Consider the following 21,743-nt stretch of genomic DNA (forward strand, 5'->3'; position numbering starts at 1 on the left):
ATATCTTCTTTTATCGACTGCACTGTTTGTCAAGTGGTTTTTAAGTCTTTTCTATTGAAATAATAACACATTTATTTAACTATTGGTACTCCTGTATAACAAATCAATACAGTTTGATGTTTATGTATAAGGGTCAAAGGAACAATTAGGCCTAAACGATAAAAAATGTATTGTTTGTAAAATAAAAAGACAGATCAGGGAAAACGGCAGATACCGTAAGTCGTTAATGATTGCATCAAAATATTAACAAACAAAGCTAAACTTACAATGTTGAAATATCAATATATAAAATGAAAAATTAAAAAAAGAAAAGCATCATCTATGGATATCCACTAGTGTATTAATATTTAAACTGTATAATTAAAGGCCCTCTGTCCAAATTATAATTTGAAAGTAATTTGGGGTACCGTAATTTAAGAGTGTCATCATTGACAGATCAGGGAAAACGGCAGATACCGTAAGTCGTTAATGATTGCATCAAAATATTAACAAACAAAGCTAAACTTACAATGTTGAAATATCAATATATAAAATGAAAAATTAGAAAAAATTATTTTAAAAAAAATAATAAATTTGAAACTCTTTACATTACAGTATGGACGGCAGCCTAAATGATCTAACAATATTGGTTCATAATAATGTTTATTAATGTCCATTATCTAAATGGCCATACGGTGAATGTGCAGCCACATGTTGTAGGCTACAGTACTGTCAAAATAGTAACATTAGCAAGTATGCTGTCTAATCGCATGATGACATCCACCATACGGTGCGCGTTTAATACCACTTGAGCCGCCGCCGCCGGCCGGGTTCGTGTATCTTGTAAATGTCAGCACAAAGCTTTTGTTAAGTTAAATTACCAGGGGGATAATGTGACACAATGCGATGGACAATAAGTGACATTCAGGATAGGTTTTTACTGTAGTTACAAAGGTGACAATAAACCAGGGACTTCTATTATATTTTAACCAAATAATGTCACTACGTCTTATTATGTAAGACCAATCAGTAGCTTAACTAATTACAATCTTTAAGTCCAATTGTTGAAGACAGCAACAGCCTGTACCTTCTTACCTATAATAGATGCAGTAGCATATAGAGATACGTTGCCAGCTGAAATAGCTTCATAATTGGATTTAAAACAAGAAAAGCATCATCTATGGATATCCACTAGTGTATTAATATTTAAACTGTATAATTAAAGGCCCTCTGTCCAAATTATAATTTGAAAGTAATTTGGGGTACCGTCATTTAAGAGTGTCATCATTGTGTGGCCAGACTATTGTCTAATACAGTATTAATTAAAGCGGTTACAAGTACGTAACAGTACAATACCAAATTATTTTTAAAATTGTTCGGCCTACTATAAAAGTAGAGGCTTGGCTACCTATATGGTTTGTCCAGTCGGTATACACGCACAATCAAATTTTAAGATCCAACACATGATAGATTTAAATTACTCACTTCAGCTCATATTGAATTGGCAAAATTTAGGCCTACTTACACCCAAAACATTTTATTTTTTTTCAGATATTACCAACAAGTTTGACTGTAAAACTTGGCAAAGATGATTTTAATTGACATAATATACATTTCAAAGTCAAGTTTTACAGCTGAGGAGTGACAGTGCATCTTTATATACATTTTGAATAAACTTGTCACGTGCGTCTTTATATTATACAGCATGCGTCTCTTTATTTGTTAGTGGCTTCAGATGGTTATGACACGTGTGGCACAAAGGCAACACTATACACTATTGCATAATCGTCAACATTTGGAAGCTAGATCGTTTTGACACTTGTTGAACGAACTAGAAGTTTTATCGGATCGAGTCCGAGGTTCTGGGCTTTTGTATTGATTTTTGATTAGCTCTATCTCTCCTGATAAACTCATGCTACTCTAGGCCTACTGAATTTTAAACCAAACAACTTCATCCAAACATTTTTAAATCCACGTGATGATGGTACACGACGCCAAGTTACATACTCTCGTGCTGAAAATCGATTGAAAGGTAGGCCTAAGTTGATACACAACAAAAGTGCCACGGATGCCAACATTTTCTTCTCTTTCGTGGTGAAAAAAACAACTTTTATTTAATTCGAATTGCCAATTGTAACATGCCAAACAAATATATAGGCCTATAACTTATAAAGTTTAATATATGAAATGACGTTGGTACCATGGAGGTATAAAATGTTATACCTCCATGTTTGAACAAGCGCCCGAATTAGTAAATAAAAGTATGTTTAAATACAATATCTATAGGCCTAAATGAAAATAATTAAATAATAATTCATTCTTATATACACGAAAGTACGGTAGGCTCTCAAGTACATAATTTATTATATTTATTATCTTCTTCGAAGAGCTAAATATAATAATTAACCACGTCGAATGAAGCCCACATTAAAGTTTTTCGTGCAAGTTTAGAATTTCTCACTCCAACCTAAATTTTTGATTTAGCTTTTTGATTATGTGTTCATTACAGTTGAACATCAAACTGTTACCTATCATTGTTGTTTGTATTATAATTAGGTTGTATTACTAACTACCGAAAATGAATGACTCATACAGAAATTATTGAACAAAGCAACCAACGCAAACATTGGTTTTGAGTAAATTGAGTTTTTTTTTATATATTACTCTTTTCTTGCATCTACCCACAAGGGTGTGTTAATTATCCATCCAGGGACGCGAAAAAACAAACGCACAAACAAAAGGCGACTAAGTCTAGACGCCACTTATAATGTAAAACGCCCTCTCTTTAAAGGTCAAAGTTTATCATGTTAAAATAATATATAGTTAGTGGTTAGATTGCCTTGATGGAACCATATTGTGTAAGAAATTGATTATACAATATGGACGAATATAAGACATAGAGGGCGGTATTTCGATTAGTACAATTATCAGCAGGTAACAAAACGAAGTACTGTATGTAAAATAATTTATTGATAAGATCAAACAAAGTTTGAAACTCTTAAAACTTTATAAACTCTTCGGTAACTACCTGTACATGCAATGGAAACCTTTTCATAAAATATAAGTTTCATTTGTAAATATAACAAAATAAAGGTTTAAATAATTGGGAGGTTTAAATATAAAACATCTGCATAGAAATACCAGAAAATGTAACTTTTTTCTATTTTACAAATGTTGGATTTATATTTCGATACTAAAAGATCGCATTGGCTGTAATATTCTTTTTATTACACAAATGCCTGCAGTAACATGTATTTAGTGGTAACGGCTTAGCTATATTCAACTACGTTTGTTAACCCACTTTGACAAGACCTCCTAGTTTAAAGCCCGTTTCCACTAAGCAAATCTATTCGTGAAAATCAAACATTTCTGAGCTCTGATTGGTTCAAAAAGTAGATGAAAATATGAATATGCATGCACATGAACCAATGCTTTGTCATTCGCAACTAATATGTAATGTGTGTGAGGAACATGGCTTCTAGAAGTTTAAAAATAGCATAAACTTTAAAATGTTATCAACAAAATAAATTCCCAAATAAGTTATGTATTTGCCTAATATAATGTGAGACCAATATGGCAATTCCTGACACCATATTGATCAATGTGGCCCAGTACTGAAACAGCTCTCTCAACAGAGACCAGTAAAAGCATAATTTATCTATGTGCAGTCTTTGAGATGCTTCTATTGCCTCAAGTATGTAATGATTGAAACTGAAAGTTTAACGGTACTAGTCACCATGTCTCATATCATTTTCACTATGTTGTAATCAAAGAAACCCGGAAAAAGTTGTGAAAGATTCACTGTGAAACTCTATTTCATATATGACATTGTCCTCACGGTGGAAGTATTCTCACATAAGCACTGTAGACCAGCGCTTATGCAAAATGTCAAATAAACTTTGAAAAACACAACACAATATAGATGGGTTTCCCTTAGCCAACATATAACAGTCCTAAAGAGTGTATACACTATTCCATTCCAATGACTGTCTTTCTGGAGTACTACTAGATTTACAGTACATTGGATTGCTGTATCCTAATTAGAATCTCTTCATTAGCAAATTAGCTAGAAAACTGATAATAATCATCTTATATTGCAAACTAGCCAGTTGCACAAACTATATTTTAGTCTTATTACTGCACATTTTAAAGATTGAACAATAACAACGAAAGACCATGAACTTTTAACAACAATTTCTTTGACATCCAATTATTGGTTATATCAGTAACTAAACCAAAGTATTGGTACTCAATAGGTTAACATAAACCATCCATCACCTTTCACCAAAGTGTGAAATAAACCAACCATTGGTAATCAACTGGTTAACGACATGCACCATCCATTACTTTTCACCAGATGGTGAAATAAACTGGTACTTTCGGTACTCAACTGGTTAGTACCACTAGTACCACTGTAATGAAACCCAGCATTGTTCTTTCTTCAAAGAGTAAATGAGATACGTTGGTACCTCAGCTTGACATCACCAACTCCACAACCATCCAAGACTTTCAACACAATACAAAGCTTTTGGCCGATTACATTTTTCATCGTTTTGAAGCAGGTTTCATCGCCAAACTGAAGGAAACTTAGTTATCCAAAGGTAAGGATAATACTTAGCTTCTTTGTGACCTCTGATCAACTTCCTCTTAAGAAAAAACATAGCTCTTTCAATCTCTGTCTTGCTTTGTCTTTTTCTTGAGCTTTCGAGTTCTTTCATATCTCAAAGTTTCATTTTCTAGAGTTGTCAACTCAGAAATCCTCTGCTGAAATGCTGGAGTCGCTCCTGATACTGCATCTGAATATACATATTTCGGAGCTGTAATACAAAAAGAACATCAATTATAAAGTTAAAATTAAACACTCTTTAAATACTGTGAGCTATGGAAAACAAAAGATCATACCTAAACTACTGACGTGACAATTGCTTTATCTACATGGAATATACAAACACAATGTGATGTGTATAAAACTAATAATTTAGTAAATTCTTCCAATACACACATACTGGCTCAAAAATGTCTGTGCGGTGGTATTCACTACTCATATCCTAAAACTTTCATAATTCTCCTATCTAAATATTTATTGATTTAAGTGAAATATCTCACAGTATGTTTGATTGCTGATAATATATGGTCACTGGTTCTCAAAATACAATTTTAGCAGTATGGAAAAAATTGGGACCTATTGAGCCTTCAGAAATTTATAAGAAAGCTCAAGGGTTGTAATGACATTAACCCCATCTTTTAAACCTTACTTTTGTATACCTTTTAGGCCAAGTAGCCCTAAACAGGGCCAAGTAGCCCTAAACAGGGCCAACTATGGCCTTCTGGCTGCTTGTTGAGTTCCTAGGCTCTATATGGATAACATTTGATATTATCAGAGAATATTTTAGCAATAAGCAAGTCTTACGTTTTGCTCGTTCTCTTGCCACTGGTAGCATTCCTCTCGACCTTAACGTTTGAGATGGCTGCATTCTAAGATCTTTAACCGATTGTTGTTGTTTTCGACTAGTAGCTGACGGAGGAGCAGTAATTGCTAAAGCTCCCATGGCAAGTGAGTTATCATTATTTAGGTTTGTGAACGTGTTTGAATTTGGCGACAAGTGGTGCTCTCTGGCAAAAAACGTGCCTCTGACTGAAGGCCTGAAACCATTTCGCTTATATCCTTCCATATTTTCATCCCCTAAAACTGAAGATAATAATAAAAAATGCTTAAAAAGAAGGCAATATTTAGAGTGTACTGTAACTATGGCAAATTCTTCAGATGTTTTACAAAACCGCGAGACTATTTGTATGTTGCGCTATACAAATTAAACTATTAATACAATGGCATCATTGGTGGATCAAAACTGAATTGTATATTTTGTTAGTTAGCAAACGCGGTTAAGATGAAAGTTTACCACAAACAAAAAAATCAATAAAATATGGACCAATAACATTATCCTATGTTCCTTATACTATTAATCACAACACATTTTGAACAATAAAAAAGTTAGTATAACTTTAAGCTGTTATTATTTTTTCTATTCTCTATTCGTTATATATATATAATAATAGAGTATGGACTAATGTTAAACAAATAGAAAGAAACCAATTGCAGTTAAACATGGCAGTCTTCTAATAATTAATATTCATTTTGAAAGAGGAAGTTTACAGATATTACTAGTTTTCAATTATTGAATAACTGTCTGCCTTTATTTTACTGCAAGTTAAATATAATTCAAAACTTTACATTTTATTTTTAACCATTAATTAAGTTATTAATATTCTTGCATTAATATTTTTTTTCAGGGGGATAAGTCTGTATATCTTTAAGGTAGCATAAAATTGCATATCTTTAAGGTAGCATAAAATGTATGGATACATGCAATGTTGCAGTTTGAAAAATAAAAAACATGACCTAATCATCATTTTGTTAATAAGGAACAATAGATCAAATAAAGAATTACAAATGAGGAACTAACATTGGTAAATAAAATATTATTTAATAAGGAAATGTGTTTCAATAAAAATGATTTAGATAAGGTAAGTAAGATGTAAATACAGGAAGTAATGTTTGACATAATTAAGTATTTAAAAACACATAATAGTTTACTCGTCTTCTAATCTGAAAGAAACAATCTTTTTTAACATACTTCCTTTACCAAAATTTAACAGAATTATTTATTTCAAACATTTAATCATGATGGTATCTTGGAATTGTCGGTAAAAAGTCGACATGATTGGTTACTTTGATTGGCGGGATTATCATTTTACACCAAGACTCAATTTATTATTAGTCAGGTGCAAACAATGTAGTAAAAACTGCTATGATGGGCTAGCCAACTAATCTGTTATTGCACTTGTTCATATGACGATTACGAGGGTGAGTTTCATACAAAGCTATTAGCAAATATACTAAGAAAAATGAAGGAGAGAGGGGAGGGGGGGGGGGGGGAGTTAATTTGATGCTACCTAATGAACATTTTTTGCTTTGTATTTTTTTTTTTCTTTTGGATCAAATAAACTGATTTGTGACTTGTGTGTGTGACTTGTGTAGAGTATGAACCTATTATGTAATCAAATGATAAAATTGCAAGAGGGTATTAGGAACTGTGGTGTGTGTCGACGATGGAGGTAAGATAGATAATCATTTAATGAATCTAGTTAAACATGAAGTAAATGTAGTTATACTAGCAGTGCAACTGAATAAGAAAAAAATAACAATTTCTCATGGACCTAACTGCTAACAAATTGCAAGCAATAGTAGGTCTACTGTATGTTTGCAGACGATGTGTGTGGACAACTGGCACTACCTGTATGAGACAATTTCCCATGAATCTACAGTTAATAAATTCCAGCAGTTAGTAAAATTATGGATGAATATGTGTGTGGACAACTGGCACTATCTGGTGCCACTGACAATTTCTCATGAATCTACAGTTAATAAATTCAAGCAGTTAGTAAAATTATGGAGGAATGTTTGTTTTGACAACTGGCACTACCTGTATCCTCATCAACAGTGCAGCAACTGCTGGATGCCTGTAATGGTGGTGATTCAGGCGGTGCCGTCACTGGCTTGCGAAAGTTCCACCTTGCAACTGTAATATCTTAAACAAGAATTAAAACTCGTATTCAAAGTGACTGAATATGTACTGTAGGATTGTTTATAAAGTGAATAATGACATGGTTTCCAAAAGTTATATACACTGGGTGCACTCCGAGACTACTTTTAAGTCTTTATCTTAACACTTATTCTACTACCATTATGGCTGTAATTTTTCTTGTCTTAACTGCTTAAATTAAACTAATTGTACTGTTTTGTTTGTTTTTTTTATCAAAGAGCATGTAGGCCTACAAAGCACATTTTTAGTGAATATTTTTTCAAAGTGACTTGTGAATGAAAAAGCAAAACAAAAAATCATATTAACTCTGAGGTGAGCCGAGGATTTGAGGAAAAAATTTTGAGGAAGTAAAGACATAAATTAAAATTGATGAGACCCAAGTACGCATTGTTATCCAAGTTAGCATTATTATCCTTAGTTTTGATTACCAACAATATAAACAAAGAAAACTAAACTGTTTCAATATTACTAACATCTGTCAATGTACTATTTTAAGCTCTGTCTACACTATCAAACTTTATGTGACAAACAAATGTGAAAATTATGATGTCATATCACTATTACTGTATATTTAAGAATATCGCTACCATATTTGGTTTGATGGTGTAGACAGATCTAGGGTGGGAACACAATAGAAACTGACAGAATACTTCAAAGACATTATAACCTGCAGACTTATTAGTGAAAATTAAATATTAAATGAAAGCTTAAAACCAACAGAGGGCGGTATTATGAAATTAATTTGTACAATAAATTGTAGGCTAAAAAACAAGCTCTATGCCTCACTATTATAGTTGGCAGGGACGGATTTAGACCTAGTAGGTCAGCCGAGTAGATTTTTTTAAAAAAAGCTAAAAATAATAAAACATGATTTCAAAAACATACAAACCAAGTCTTTAGTTTTATGCGACATTTATCAGATATAGTTATGTCATGAGTTGATACAGACATGTTACACAAATAGACATGCGCTACGCGCCATGCAACTCCGAGTGAGCCGCGAACCCTTGCCGATGTTATGGCTATGTAATTACGGTTCGTTCCACTTTCTTAACTAAACGACGTTCACTCACTCTGATGATGTTTCTCCATTTAAAAAAACCTCAAATTCACCTATGTACTGCTAACATTTTTGGGAAAACATTAGCCAAAACGACTAAGTTACTGGGAGGTTTTACACTACAGGCCCTCGGATAGATTTACTGACCAGCAGATCTGTAATAAATAGAAAGCCGTAGTAACATGTTTTTTTCAACATGATTAACTTACCTTTTGTTTCAAATTTGGCCACACCAAGTGAGTCTGTGTTTGTGCGTCGATCACGTTCTTTTTCAAGTTTACGCTCAAGGTTGTGAAGGTCATCGCTAATAGACCGAACAGTGTCTAACTGTGAACTGTTTGTAAGGGGTGATGTAGTGGTCGGTAGCTCCTGATGTCCATACGGAGAGTTAGCAGAGCTAAAAGAACAATACAAACAAATCCTATATTAATCAGCCTGATATTAATCAATAATAATAAATAATATAACAATCTAGTCCAATTTTTTGCTTCAATAAACATGTCGGTTCACAAGCCTGTATTCTTGATTTTTACAAGGTGGTGGGATGTGGTGTTCTGGGCTGGTTCGTTTACCACAAAAAGGAAAACAATTGTCATGGTCTCTAGTTAAAAAAGGGGCACTTACGAAAAAAGGATGACTTAATGGTTTAGTGCCATGAACCAAAAAGACAATAATTGTTGCTCAATGGTCCACATTTGAGGCTGGATCAGAACATACCATTTACTTTTGTCCAAGTGTTTGTCTGAATGCCCATCAAATGTAAACTCATTTATATACGGAAGATGCTGACTCATAACTACATTACACTACTACTATTATAACTGTCCGTTTCCACTCCAGGCCTGGCTGGTTAATAATATCAAGGTATTAGTGTCAGGAGCATAGTGTACAATGAATGCTATTAGTTGTTCTTCACAGCTGGTACTACAGTATTTCTTGATTTCTACCCTGGCTAGACAAGGCTATCTGTTTTCGTCCATGCCTGCTGGTATATTAACTGTTCTCCTGTAGGCATAGATTTCTTAAACCTATCCTAGACAGAGCACCTGGATTGGAAGGCCATAATTGCCTCTGAATTAGGACAAACTGTTGTGACACGACTAGCCTAGCAGCTAGGCTTAACTAACATGTCTAACAGTCACAACTCAACCAGATGACTTATAATACATAATAACACCTAAGTGAAATAAGCTTAATCCTTCAACTTTCCCCTTAGTCTTTGCTTAAGTACAATACTTATCATGAATTAATTACCAACGTTGATCAATTAATCACTAAAAATTCAATCTCTTGGAATGTTCCATTTTATTTTTTACAATATTGAGCATATTAAATGATCATCCCAAAATGCAATGTAAAGTTAAAGTAAATACAAATTAAATCACCTTTATACAGTAATATAATAATTATCTGACAGTAAATGAATGTTATTTGTATGTAGAACAAACAGGAAGTTGGTATTATGCAAACTGTTACTCTATAATGGAACAGTCCAATCTACTTGTTTACAAGCTCCATGGTGATACAGGCAACACTCAGTTGAGTTCAAAATCTTTAGAATGTTGATGAGAGTTTCATTATTAGACCTATCTATTTAGGAATCAATGCTGAAAAAAGTAACATTACTTAATATATTATTGGACTATCTTTTATTGGGTAATTGGTAAACTCTCCAATAATTTACATTTGTGTAAACTGTAAATAACTCGGGAGTCAGATCTTCCTAAAGTTGAGGTAGAAACTATATTTTTTTAAAGGTTCTATAATGGTCCTAAAATACTTTTGAACTTTTTGGAAATCAAACATCATCGGGCAGTTGAAGAAATAACAATCTTGCAAAAGTTTGCTGTATTATTACTTTAGAATAGAAAATGTGATGTATAAAACACCCAATTAATAAAAAAAAAAAAATTGAAAAAATAGAAAAGAAAAAGAGAATATTTTACCGTTGTCTGAAAAGATAACGATCATCTCTCAATCTATTTAGTAATCGTTGATAAACATTTTTTCTTCTACGATAGCCAATCATATCCACACATTTATAATATTTCTGTCCACGTAAGAAATCACACGATTATTAACATTGTCAATTTGGATTCTCCAGCAAAAGTAAATAAATTGATCCAGGTTTTTGATGAACTATAAAAGTAAATCCTCTGTGCTCAATCACAATACTGTATTAAAAACATTTATTTTTTACACAATAGAAAGTTGAAGACTCAGTTACTAGCAGAAAATGGACTCTGATATCATACAATTCTACAATTATATTCCAAATCACAACCTACGTAAATGATTAAAACACATTTTAATAACTTGAAAAGTTATATCTGACATCCATATAAATCTTCAAACAAAGGCTGTTTTCATGTAAGAATGTAAGCGGACACTCAAAACTGGTTTCTAGACATTGTTCTTCATTAAATCTCAAAGTAACAACTCGCTCATGAACTGTCAACTATGAATGTATGTGTATATCATGTGTAGTAATGCTGTAAATATATACTACACTGTTATTAATGGTAGACTTGGCATTTTAAATGCCATCACAATGATGACGTAATGGTACGACAGACAACGGCAAAAATAATCCTATATCGGCGTTTCTGACGCACATGCAAGCAGCATTTGGTTAAACCTATCTCTTAATCACATATTGAATAATGTACAATCCATAGTATAATAAAGGACTGTCATCCGGTCAGCTGCAAATGTCACTTCGCATGAGTACCAGGTTAACATTAGCAGCAGAAAATAGAAATACAATCTATGGAAAATAACCCAGAAGCAGTATACAGTACGCAGATACTATTCTCTAATCCTTCACATAAAGTACAGACTCTGAAACCGTGAGCTAGGCTGATTCTCTGCAATTTCCTGAACACCTTTAGCCTGTGGTTGGAAATCGTTAAATCACAACTTGAGCATGGAATTGGACAGTAGCAGGGGGGAATAATTGTTTTTTAAATCACACTTTGCATGGGGATACATTTACAATGGATAGCCTTTAAGAAGAACAAAGTTATTGATAGCATATCCACTGTGCCATTTCCACATTTACCTAACATTATTTGTTATAAAATCTCAGCGCTTTTTGGTTGAGCACAGTATGAAGGTCTTACTAAATTGTTATAAACACAATTGTAACAATTTAGTCATGAATTATTAAAAATGCCAAATGTAAACTTACAAATCTCAGAAATAACCTTTTGAAAACCATTTCTTTTGTTTATAAGCATTACTACAGATTCAATCATTATATTAATACATGGGTTGATACAAAATATGAAAATTATTTTAAAATATTTCAATATTGAATGAAACTATGTTTTACACAGGAGTATAAAAAAACTAAAATAATATTTAAAAATGATATCATACAGACAGTACAGTAGTTAAAACTGTGAGGTTAATGTGGATTAGTGATTGTGTACTACTACTACTAGTACTACTACTAAGTACTACTAAACTCTACATCATTAAATGAGGCAGGGAAAAAATAACGAATTTAAATACCAAGAAAAAAAACATTGTTGAATCAGTTGTTAAACATGGTAATTCTACTTTCAACTACAGTACTAATATATTATTTATTAAACCAGGGAGATGTAAAATAAATTATTTTACATCTCCCTGGTTAAACTGACAAGAAGGTGCAGGTTGATGATAATATCACTTACCTATCAAAGCTGGACAGGCCATAAAACCTAAATTGAAATAATACTATAAAGCTCCACGTTCTTTTTTAATAACTCATTAAAAAATGGGATGCAGTATTGTGTTTTTGAAAATAAAATGTTGTCATTCATTTCAATTACTGACATAAACAAAGAACAGGATAAAACTTTTACTGTAGACAAGAGAAAGTGCCTACACTTTGGACACCCTATACAAATTTAAACAAAAAGTGTAGGCCTACTGATACTAGTAGTAATTTCTGTGTGTGTTTAAAAATGCGTTGCATAAAAAACAGTTTGGACAATGTTGGTTAAAGTCAAAATGTGTCTAGTTTTCCGAGACATGATCATCTGTATTGACCAATTATTTCATGTTTATTTTCCCAAAAAATATATGAATAAAGAAAAACCAATCCTACCAGTCAGAAGTAGAATCCCGTAGTCGACCCAAGGGTCGATGCGTTTGCAGCCCAATGTTCACTTTTGTCGGATACCACAAAGTTTCCCTAGAAGAGGCGCTTAAGCTTCTTACGGTAGTAGTCCGAGTGGGAGGGGCATTCAACCTGGGAGGCCTAACTACAACCATGCAACTCTCCATAATCAGATGATTCTCATACTACTATACATTGCTTCTTTGGACTTATTATCTACTACTACTACTATAGTTCACAAACAGTATACTTCCAACACGAACGAATTCCTCTGTTTGACAACATCTGGTATTTTCTAATATTATCATTTTATTATTATTGACCTTCTGGACGTGATTGAAGGACTATTCCATTGTTGAAGATGCACACGTCAAATACGTGGTGGAGATAAGCTGAGCAAATGTCGTCAGATCTGTCACCAAATCAGATAAGAATATTATACTGTCTAAAACATATCTATACTACCGGTATTAACGTCATACATAGTGGGCCCTACACTTGAATGATCACTTATTCATTGAACACAAATAAACAGTATTTATACTGTAGGCCTAATAATTTCAGCTACCTGAATGTTATGGTAAAACATTTTATAGAAAATCATGAGTACTCCGTAATGTACTAAGCCAGAAAAATTGGGTCTGTGCTTATGGTTATAAGATATTTTTTTCTTTTAGATTATTCCGAGAGAATATGAATCCTAATGTATGGAATCAGTTAATTAATGACCAACATAAACAAACACAGTACGATTAAACCTTTTAAACAGATAATTTCACCTGCACGCAAGATGCTTTCAAAACTTAATTTCCTTTTACAGTAAAATTATATTTACTATACTGTTGGTAGTCTAGTCACCATTTGCATTAATTGAAACTTCTTATTAATTGCAACATTAATAGTTTAATTAAATATTTGTACAGTACAAATTATTCTTGGACATTGCTTCTTTATAAATTAAATTGTCTCCATTTGAGTAAAATTCACTTTCTATATATTAAAACAATTGTTATTTAATAGAAAGTGAAATGTCTAATTTAAATTAATAAATCATCATTGTAATAATAATAATAGATATTTCTGTATTCATATTAGATTGAAATGTTAAATGGATAGTGTATTTATATAGGAATCTGTTTTATATGTTGAATAGGCCTATATATCAAACTAGTGATATGCCCAAATATGGTAGTATTGACAACATTATGTCCATAAATGGTCTACATAGTGTAGACAGAGCTTTAGTCAAATGCAACATAAGTAATATGTTTTTGATGGACGATGTACTGTACCAATAATTTTTTCATTATCACATGTTGAAATTAATAATATGCCTATAAATTCTAAGATTTTAATTGTATGCAAAATGCAAGGATAAAGTAATGTTTGGTTTACTGGTGACAGCAATGGAAGGGTAATATACCACTACTGAATTTTAGATACTGTATTACCTAAAAACATTTGCACACATTTTGTTTTAAGTTTTGTCAAGAAACATAATAAAACAATTTTTTTTTTAAACGCAGGTGTTAATCAACATCATAGTTAATTGTATTCATTATTCAAAAGACATATCATGTGACCATAATGACCTACATTCCTATCTAAAGTCAGCATAGGAAACAAGCAATTGGCGCCAATAAACATTATCAATCAAACCTAGTACAATACATCGTAAAACATGTAATGACATACATTACTAGTATTTATGTTAAACACTGTACAGACTGAAATTATCAACGATTACTAATAGTAATAGTTTTTCTTTACAATTTTTTAGCTGTTTTTCCCTCTCTTTCTGTATAGCGTGTGATATTCACCAATACAGTACTTCGTAAACATTTTATTATTTCAACAAATCAATAAATAACACAAAGTAAAAATTACAAACACTTGTGATGTAATAATGAATGGATAACAAATGCATGAATGCAGAGTCTCCACTAAGTCTCTAAACTCCACCTGCTAATTTTATTCTGATTACACGAAAGATGAACGTCGACGAGCAAGTTTTATAATGCATTGTTGACAATGCCATGATATTAATTTAATTAATATCTTACTACTCTTGCACCAGTGAACTGCATTGTCAACGAACTTTGGGTGTGGTTTGTTGATTATTGCTTTAGATAAATTATCCTTCCAAAATAAGTAAATATTTATTATAATAAATAAAACTAGAGCATATGTTTCTCAATTGTATTGTTCTATTCAGCAATTATTGATATGATATTAAATATTTTTGTAAATACTGTACAGTTTTTGTATTATACTGAATAGAAGTGAGAGATGAAGGAATTGCTAGCACTAGACAATGTTTTGCTGTAATTAATAACAATACATTTTTCATTTCAAAATTTCAAAACATTGAATTCTTGTGAAGGGTGGATTTACTGTACCAAAAAAAAATAGGTAAATGGTCTGAGGAGGACCCCAAATAACTCTAAGTTTTTAATGACTGTCCGATCCTTAATCATTCCTTAAAAAGTTTGGTGCCAGCAGCATTCCAGGAGCGAAAACGTTTCTCCCAGCCTAATTGAACATTTTTCTTGATCAACAAAATCATGAAGACAAAGTAGGAACATTAGGGATTGTACATCATTTTATATGCACAACATACTGTATGCAAAAAAAGTTGCATTACAAAAGCTATAACCAGTGGTCTATTGACTATGGTGGAGCAGTAGCCTTAACTATGAAGTTTGCTCCTAAATGAAAGAAGGAAGAAGAAGATTTCCACGATTGAATTATTGCCTGTGTATCTGAAAAGAACAAATTGGGGGCGATATTCCCTCAGGGCAAGATGAACAATAGCAGACATGGGGTCAAAAAGACCTAGATTAAATTAATTGCTATGAGTTCAATGCCATGCGAGAAATTCAACACTTAGCTGAAAAGTGAACGGTTATTAAATGTTCTATCGCGTCCGAAAACACTCGTGAGATCCAAGGAGTGTGAAGCTTAGCATTACTCCACTCAACCTTGCAAATTATTAAAATTTAAAAAAAAAAACATACCGTAAGTTGTTATCAATTTCAATTATTTTTTTTATTTATATGCACAGGTACAAATTTGATATTATTTTCAATAAAAAAAATCTTTTTTACGTTTTATTAGCAATTAAAAGTATTTACTAATTTGTCAAGAGCATACAATTGTATTTACCATCACTGTCATTTGAGACTGCAAAACCTTTATTGTAGTAATTGTAATCCATAGTGATTTTGGAATGCGGGCAAAGGCACAATGACAAACATTTTTTTTCAGATTTTATTTTTGTATTGTTTTAGTTATCTAAATTAGGGTAACAACCTCAAGTACCCATCTGGACAGATGTATGGTACTGGATTTTTTTTTAAGCATTACATTGTGTACGATAATCAAGAAATAAAACTAAAGAGTTAATTTTACAGTAGTCAAATTCGTGGGTCAGTGACCTGGTGTAGTACAGTATACCTGACTTAATATATGTCCTGCAGCATGCCAAGTACAGTTGTTGAAATTAGCAAAGTTTAATGTCATAAACAAAATTGCCTTCAGGATGTTTTAATCATTCTTACTTCATAGTCTTTGGCTCCAGGCGCATTGCTATTTACTGATAATTAATTTACTGTATATACTCATATAGGCAGATTAAAAAGTAGAAGAGGCATCCAAACAAGCCAGAAAGAACAGTAGCGAAAGAAACAGCCTAACTATCCTAGCTCATGATGATTTTTTACCTTTTGGAAAAAGAACACCCATATAAAAAAATGGGGATACCACCAGGCAAGGATCCAGAATTCTGAAAAAAGGAGTGTTAGTAATACACTTCGGTGGGATCGAGTGCCAAGGGCCCAAGGGCGCAATTTGACCATTTATGTGTGTTTCGTTCTTACCTATTAATTATTAATATTCTGTCAAAAAAAAGTGATAAGTTAAAGTTCGTAATTCTAGGCAACAGTGTAAGGCATTCATGTTTGTAATATTTATTAAACATTACAAAAACATAATAAGTTAAATTGAATATTATTAGCTTATCCTACCATAGAACAATGATGTCATTGAACAAAATGCACCAAGAATCACTTCACGCTACTTACTGCAATGCATTCCACACGGACGACTTAGAATACCGTAAAGGAACAACTCTGACAGGCTTAAGAAGCGGCTTCACTTGTGGAACGTTTGAGGAGGAATTCTTCTTCAAGGCAATTCTCTTTTTAGCCATTAACATGCCAATGCAGCAGGACAGTTCTTCTGGAGGTGCAACAACTGCCATGATGCTGGTTGTCGGTCCATTCACAAATGACAACGTAACATTTTTGCCGGGTAGAACATCATGGTTAGAAACTACACTGAGTACATGATAATATCAAAGGTACACTGGTAAATATACAACAGCCGATGATGGATTCAATGTGTTGGAAAATATTTTGCCAGTAGTCTTGAGTAATCGGGCAGAACTGATAGAAAAATAATCAATACAATACATTAGCAGCTTTTTATATTGGGTGTCTGTATACTTGGAAGTCAAAATGTCATTGAACTCTGATAATTAAAATGCTGAATCTTCACTAGAGAGAGAAGACAATCACATCTCATAAAAAAGCAATCTGCTTATATTAAAATGAGATTTTAGTGTTACATCCATTAGGCATAAAATCACTCTGAGACTCACCACCATTATTGAATTCTCTCCATGGACATAATTAATATAAAATGTAGGCATCACATCCAAGCTCACATAATTTTTAGCAGGTTACTGTAATACTTTTCTAGAAGTGTTACTTATGTTAAGCATCACCATATTCCACACATGGATCTGACACTCAATCACATATGAAATGATACACACTAACCTTTAAGCATGTTATAAAACAATGTGTACACAAACACCACCTTTCAAAAAGAACAAAGCAATTATAATGCTTTTCAATTCTCAACAAATAAAATAGGCTTTAAAACACTGAACACCAAATGACTCCCAACACTCCTTTAAACAAATAGTAATATTTTCCAAGCCTAAAACTATGTTAAAATAACAGTGGCTTCTCTGTTTAGTCTCTGACTGAATTAGGTATGTTAAAGGTATCAACTATGTGGTTACTATGGATACTGTCTCACAATATAAAAGTGGTTTGACCTGGATGCAATAAATTTAACTCACTAAGCATGAAATACCTTGAACTATTTGCTAGAAAACTGAAATGTTGATATTGTTGATTAAATCATATAATACATAGGTATAGTTTTAATTAATTATTTTCAATTATCAATTTTAAAAAACAGTGCAATTTACTTACATACAACACTTATATACAAGATTACTGTTCCAGGTTTATAATACTACACACGTACTAATATAATTAAATTAAATGTACACTGTGGGTCTAGATGTCATGGATGAATGGGTTTTATCATGCTCAGTTTTATACTTTTTAATTGTATATTTAAGTGCATGGTTTTTTTTTTACCCCTCAGTTTTCATAGAACCATTGTTCAGTTTGTTAGTAAAAGACTCATTAAAACAATCCATTGAGAGATATCACTATTTTATCTCTGATTTTTCTCTGGTGTGTTTTTACCCGGCATTGTTTAAATGTATTTGAAAATACATGCAAGAACAGTATGTATTTTATAAATAAAGTGAGTTGAAAAACCCACTACGATCACAGACATGGATCCAGAAATTCCACATGGAGGTGGGGAGAGTATAAATGACAGAAACAAAAATATGTATTATTTAATAAAACGCAATGGTGATAATTAATAATGGTAAAAAAAATACAAATTCCAGATTATGGTGGTCGGGATGGACATAGAACATTCTCTCCCCTTCCACTACTGGTGGCTATGGAATATTCCTATTCCACAAATGTTTGTAATGTTGTACCTGAATGGGAGGTGCTTGTCCAAAAAATATGTCCAATCTAAATCATTCTGCAGAGGTTGGGATGGTATTTTGCGGCGAGATTTATCTTGCGTCGATACTGGTCCTGCAAAAAAGAAAATAACAAGTGTAGGCCAAGCCTTAAAAAGTGCTCAATTTAACTTAGCAAGGTAGGTAGGGTCTAGGCTAGTACTGTATACTAGCTAGGCTGGACTTGTAGCTTGTTTAGTAGTAGGCTAGCTATATAGGCTAGGCCTAGGGCCTAAAAGCCCTCTATAGTATAATTGATAGGCTAGGCCTATATCTCTGTCTAGTTTGCCTAGAGGCTAGGCTAGAATATTTTTTTTATTTAAATTTAATTTGAACCCGTACTTTTTTCATCAGGAAGTTTTAATAACTTCTTTCGTCTTTTAGTATAAGTTGAGGACGGAGTTCCTAAGCCGAAGCCCATAGGCATTTGTCTAGTAGGCCTGTCACGCACACGTTTTGAATTTTCCGCCTCAGGAGCAGGTTCAAGAGGCTGAACAGTGAGAGTGACCACTGTCGGCATCGTAACCGGGCCGCTGTTGGGAGGTGGTGATGGTTGCCGAGAAAACCAACGTTCTTGAGAATGAGAGTGGAAATTTCTAGACTCCTTTACAAATCTCTCATTTGTAGAATCCTCCATCCATCGATCTCCTTTCATTCCCGAATAATATTAATTTCGAATAATAATATTATTAACTAGGCTTATGCACAAAAACAACATGAAACCATACTGGTTTTTAATACATAGCAGATAGCCTACCAGAGTAGGCCGGAGACGTCCTGATGCATGCTACAGACAGTCAGGGAACACCGCGGCAGTGAGGTGTGTGTGCGTGGTGCGCGCAGCTGATAATGAGCGATTCTCCCCCCGGGCCGGCCTATATTTATTATTATTATCTATATTATGTTCTCAGGTCAGATTATTTTTAAATAAAAATTCAATAATAAATACTGTAGTACAAAAATAATATCTTAAATGCCTTTTATTTTTAATTCATGACTTGTTTTAGGAAGATTTGATGAGAAAATTTAAAAAAACATGACTTGATGGCATAAAAAAAGTTTTCTTTCTATAGAGGGGGTTATTGCAATATTAATAAACTACGAAAAATTGAATTGTATTAATATCACATTCACAAAAAAGGAAAAAACGTTCTCAATTGTTACAGTAAGTAGAGTAGTAAGCTATAGGAAATGGTTATTTGATTCACATTGAGGTAAACACTAATTAAAAATGTAAACAAATGTATAATTAACAATAAGAAACAAAAAAACATGACAATTTATGCAATCAATATAACTTTTCAAAAGGTTTTATATTAAGAAATGCTCGGCTGTTATAGATAGGCCTACATGGCCGGCAAAATAGAAATTTTTACAGCATTTTATGTTTACCAGGGAAGAGTTAAATTACAACTGTAATTTAACCTTCCCTGATGTTTACATAATAGTTTACAAGGTAATATTTCAGGAAATTTGAAAATAAAAATAAATCACATGTTTGCATTTCCAAATATGACTGACACAAGAACCTAAAAAAACATTCTCTAGAAATACATTTTTAACAGATATGTGATTGTTAACCAGAAGAAAATTAACTACATTTAACATACACTTTGAATAGAATCTCTGCTTAATTTCAGTTGTTTTAAACAAGTAGACCGGGCGCCCAGAAAGTTTATTCATATGAAAAGCCACAAAAGGTTTGATGGGCTGATTACTATGGCCAAGATTCATCAATAATCAGTATTGTTGCCTGGTCATGTAAATTTTTCCTGGGGCACCAAATAGGATCGGGTAAAAAATGGATTTAATCATGTGAAAAGCCACATGGGTAAAAGTTGTTGGACATCGTTCCCGTATGTGTGTACAATGTTAAAACAGCAATGGCAGCAACTTTGTCATGTAAGTTGCCCGAGACAGTAGAGTACATTGCAAATACTGTATTATCCTTAGTGGGATATACGAAAATATCATTAACAGTAATTTTATCCGTAAGTTGCCCCAGATAGTAGGCCAACAATTTCCGATTACGACCCCTACAAGATTTAACTCGAACCACACGGCATATTGTTATAACTTTGCATTGCAAAGGAATATACGAAAATACCATTGAAGGCAACTTTATTCTGTACTTGCCCAAAATCATTTATGATTATCTCATTGGATATCTATGTAATAAATTTGTATGTGTCCGTTTCATTCAAGAAACCAGGCCATATTATTATAACACACAAAAGCAGGTGAATAATCAAAAGGAGTAACATGAGTATGCTCGTGCCCACTAAAAGTACGCACTCAGATTTTAAATTGTAAGGACTACTTCGATACTTCTTGTTAATTTCCCACACGAACACATTTGAATTAGTAAGGTCGCCTAATTATTACAATCTGGCAATATCCTCTCTTTGTCAGCTTTCGAAATTTAAATCAGACAAAATACGTTCAAATACGTTAGTGATCATGTAGGGCTATTTGTTTTTATTTTCCCATTGATTTTTCAATCAATTTATTTTAAATTAAAAATTGTGATTTTTGTATACGTTTTTGTGTTTGCTGCCCTCTTTCTATACAGTGTTGTAGGATTAATATTTTAATCGTACGCGTCAATATCGTGTAGAATTGAAGTGGAAAAAACACCGGTAAAACTAAAAAGAATCACGATAAAAGGTTTAAAATGATTACTCAAACTTTAAATAGATATATTGGAAGAAAATACATTGAAATAGCAGCCAGTTGGTAAGTTAACATTCTTTCAGACCGCTTAAATTAAATATAGGTATCTTTGCTTATTAGGCAAGGGCCCAAGGCTGTGCTATTAAATCAAGTAGCCGCTAACTAAACTTGCTGGCGCGGCAGTGTGGTAGGTGGACGAATCGTCCCACCAAGAACTTGACCAAATTACAATGCATTGGCATGGTTGAACATGCATACACTTCAAAAAAACTATTTTATACTAGTCCAAACGTAATACTTACCACTAACTAGGCCTAGACTAGTAACACTAATTTCACTGAACATACGGACAGTGTGATTGTTGTTGTGAACAAAAAATAGTATTATATTACTATTTTTAGTAAGTAATAGGCCTAG

At 32.8% G+C, this 21,743-nt stretch overlaps 1 protein-coding gene across 6 annotated transcripts; it reads right to left on the reverse strand.

Moving 5' to 3' along the window:
• Window positions 1-2,388: 2,388 nt before the first annotated feature.
• On the reverse strand, window positions 2,389-19,297 carry LOC144853738 (uncharacterized). 6 transcript variants are annotated; one of them, XM_078711538.1, is made up of 6 exons: window positions 18,996-19,297; window positions 18,627-18,729; window positions 8,853-9,040; window positions 7,464-7,568; window positions 5,390-5,668; window positions 2,389-4,796 (listed from the first exon to the last, which is right to left on the reverse strand). In XM_078711538.1, the coding sequence occupies exons 1-6, from the start codon at window positions 19,288-19,290 to the stop codon at window positions 4,648-4,650; spliced, it is 1,119 nt and encodes a 372-aa protein (XP_078567664.1). In that variant the 5' UTR covers window positions 19,291-19,297; the 3' UTR covers window positions 2,389-4,647. The 6 variants fall into 6 exon arrangements, with proteins under 6 accessions (XP_078567664.1, XP_078567665.1, XP_078567667.1 ...); XM_078711539.1 differs by lacking the exon at window positions 7,464-7,568; XM_078711541.1 differs by lacking the exons at window positions 18,627-18,729; window positions 18,996-19,297 and adding an exon at window positions 16,834-16,986.
• Window positions 19,298-21,743: the final 2,446 nt, after the last annotated feature.

This window comes from Antedon bifida, chromosome 10 (genome assembly GCF_963402885.1).
Source record: "Antedon bifida chromosome 10, ecAntBifi1.1, whole genome shotgun sequence".
Taxonomy (NCBI): domain Eukaryota; kingdom Metazoa; phylum Echinodermata; class Crinoidea; order Comatulida; family Antedonidae; genus Antedon; species Antedon bifida.

Bases quoted from the DNA above. Each gene is read 5' to 3' on its own strand.
- LOC144853738 (XM_078711538.1), bottom strand. From the start codon at position 19,290: ATGGAGGATTCTACAAATGAGAGATTTGTAAAGGAGTCTAGAAATTTC. The intron at 18,730-18,995 runs GTACGGGTTCAA...TCTTTTTTGCAG, and splicing joins AAAACTTCCTGATGAAAAAA to GACCAGTATCGACGCAAGAT. The intron at 5,669-7,463 runs GTAGTGCCAGTT...TATTATCTTCAG, and splicing joins CACTGTTGATGAGGATACAG to TTTTAGGGGATGAAAATATG.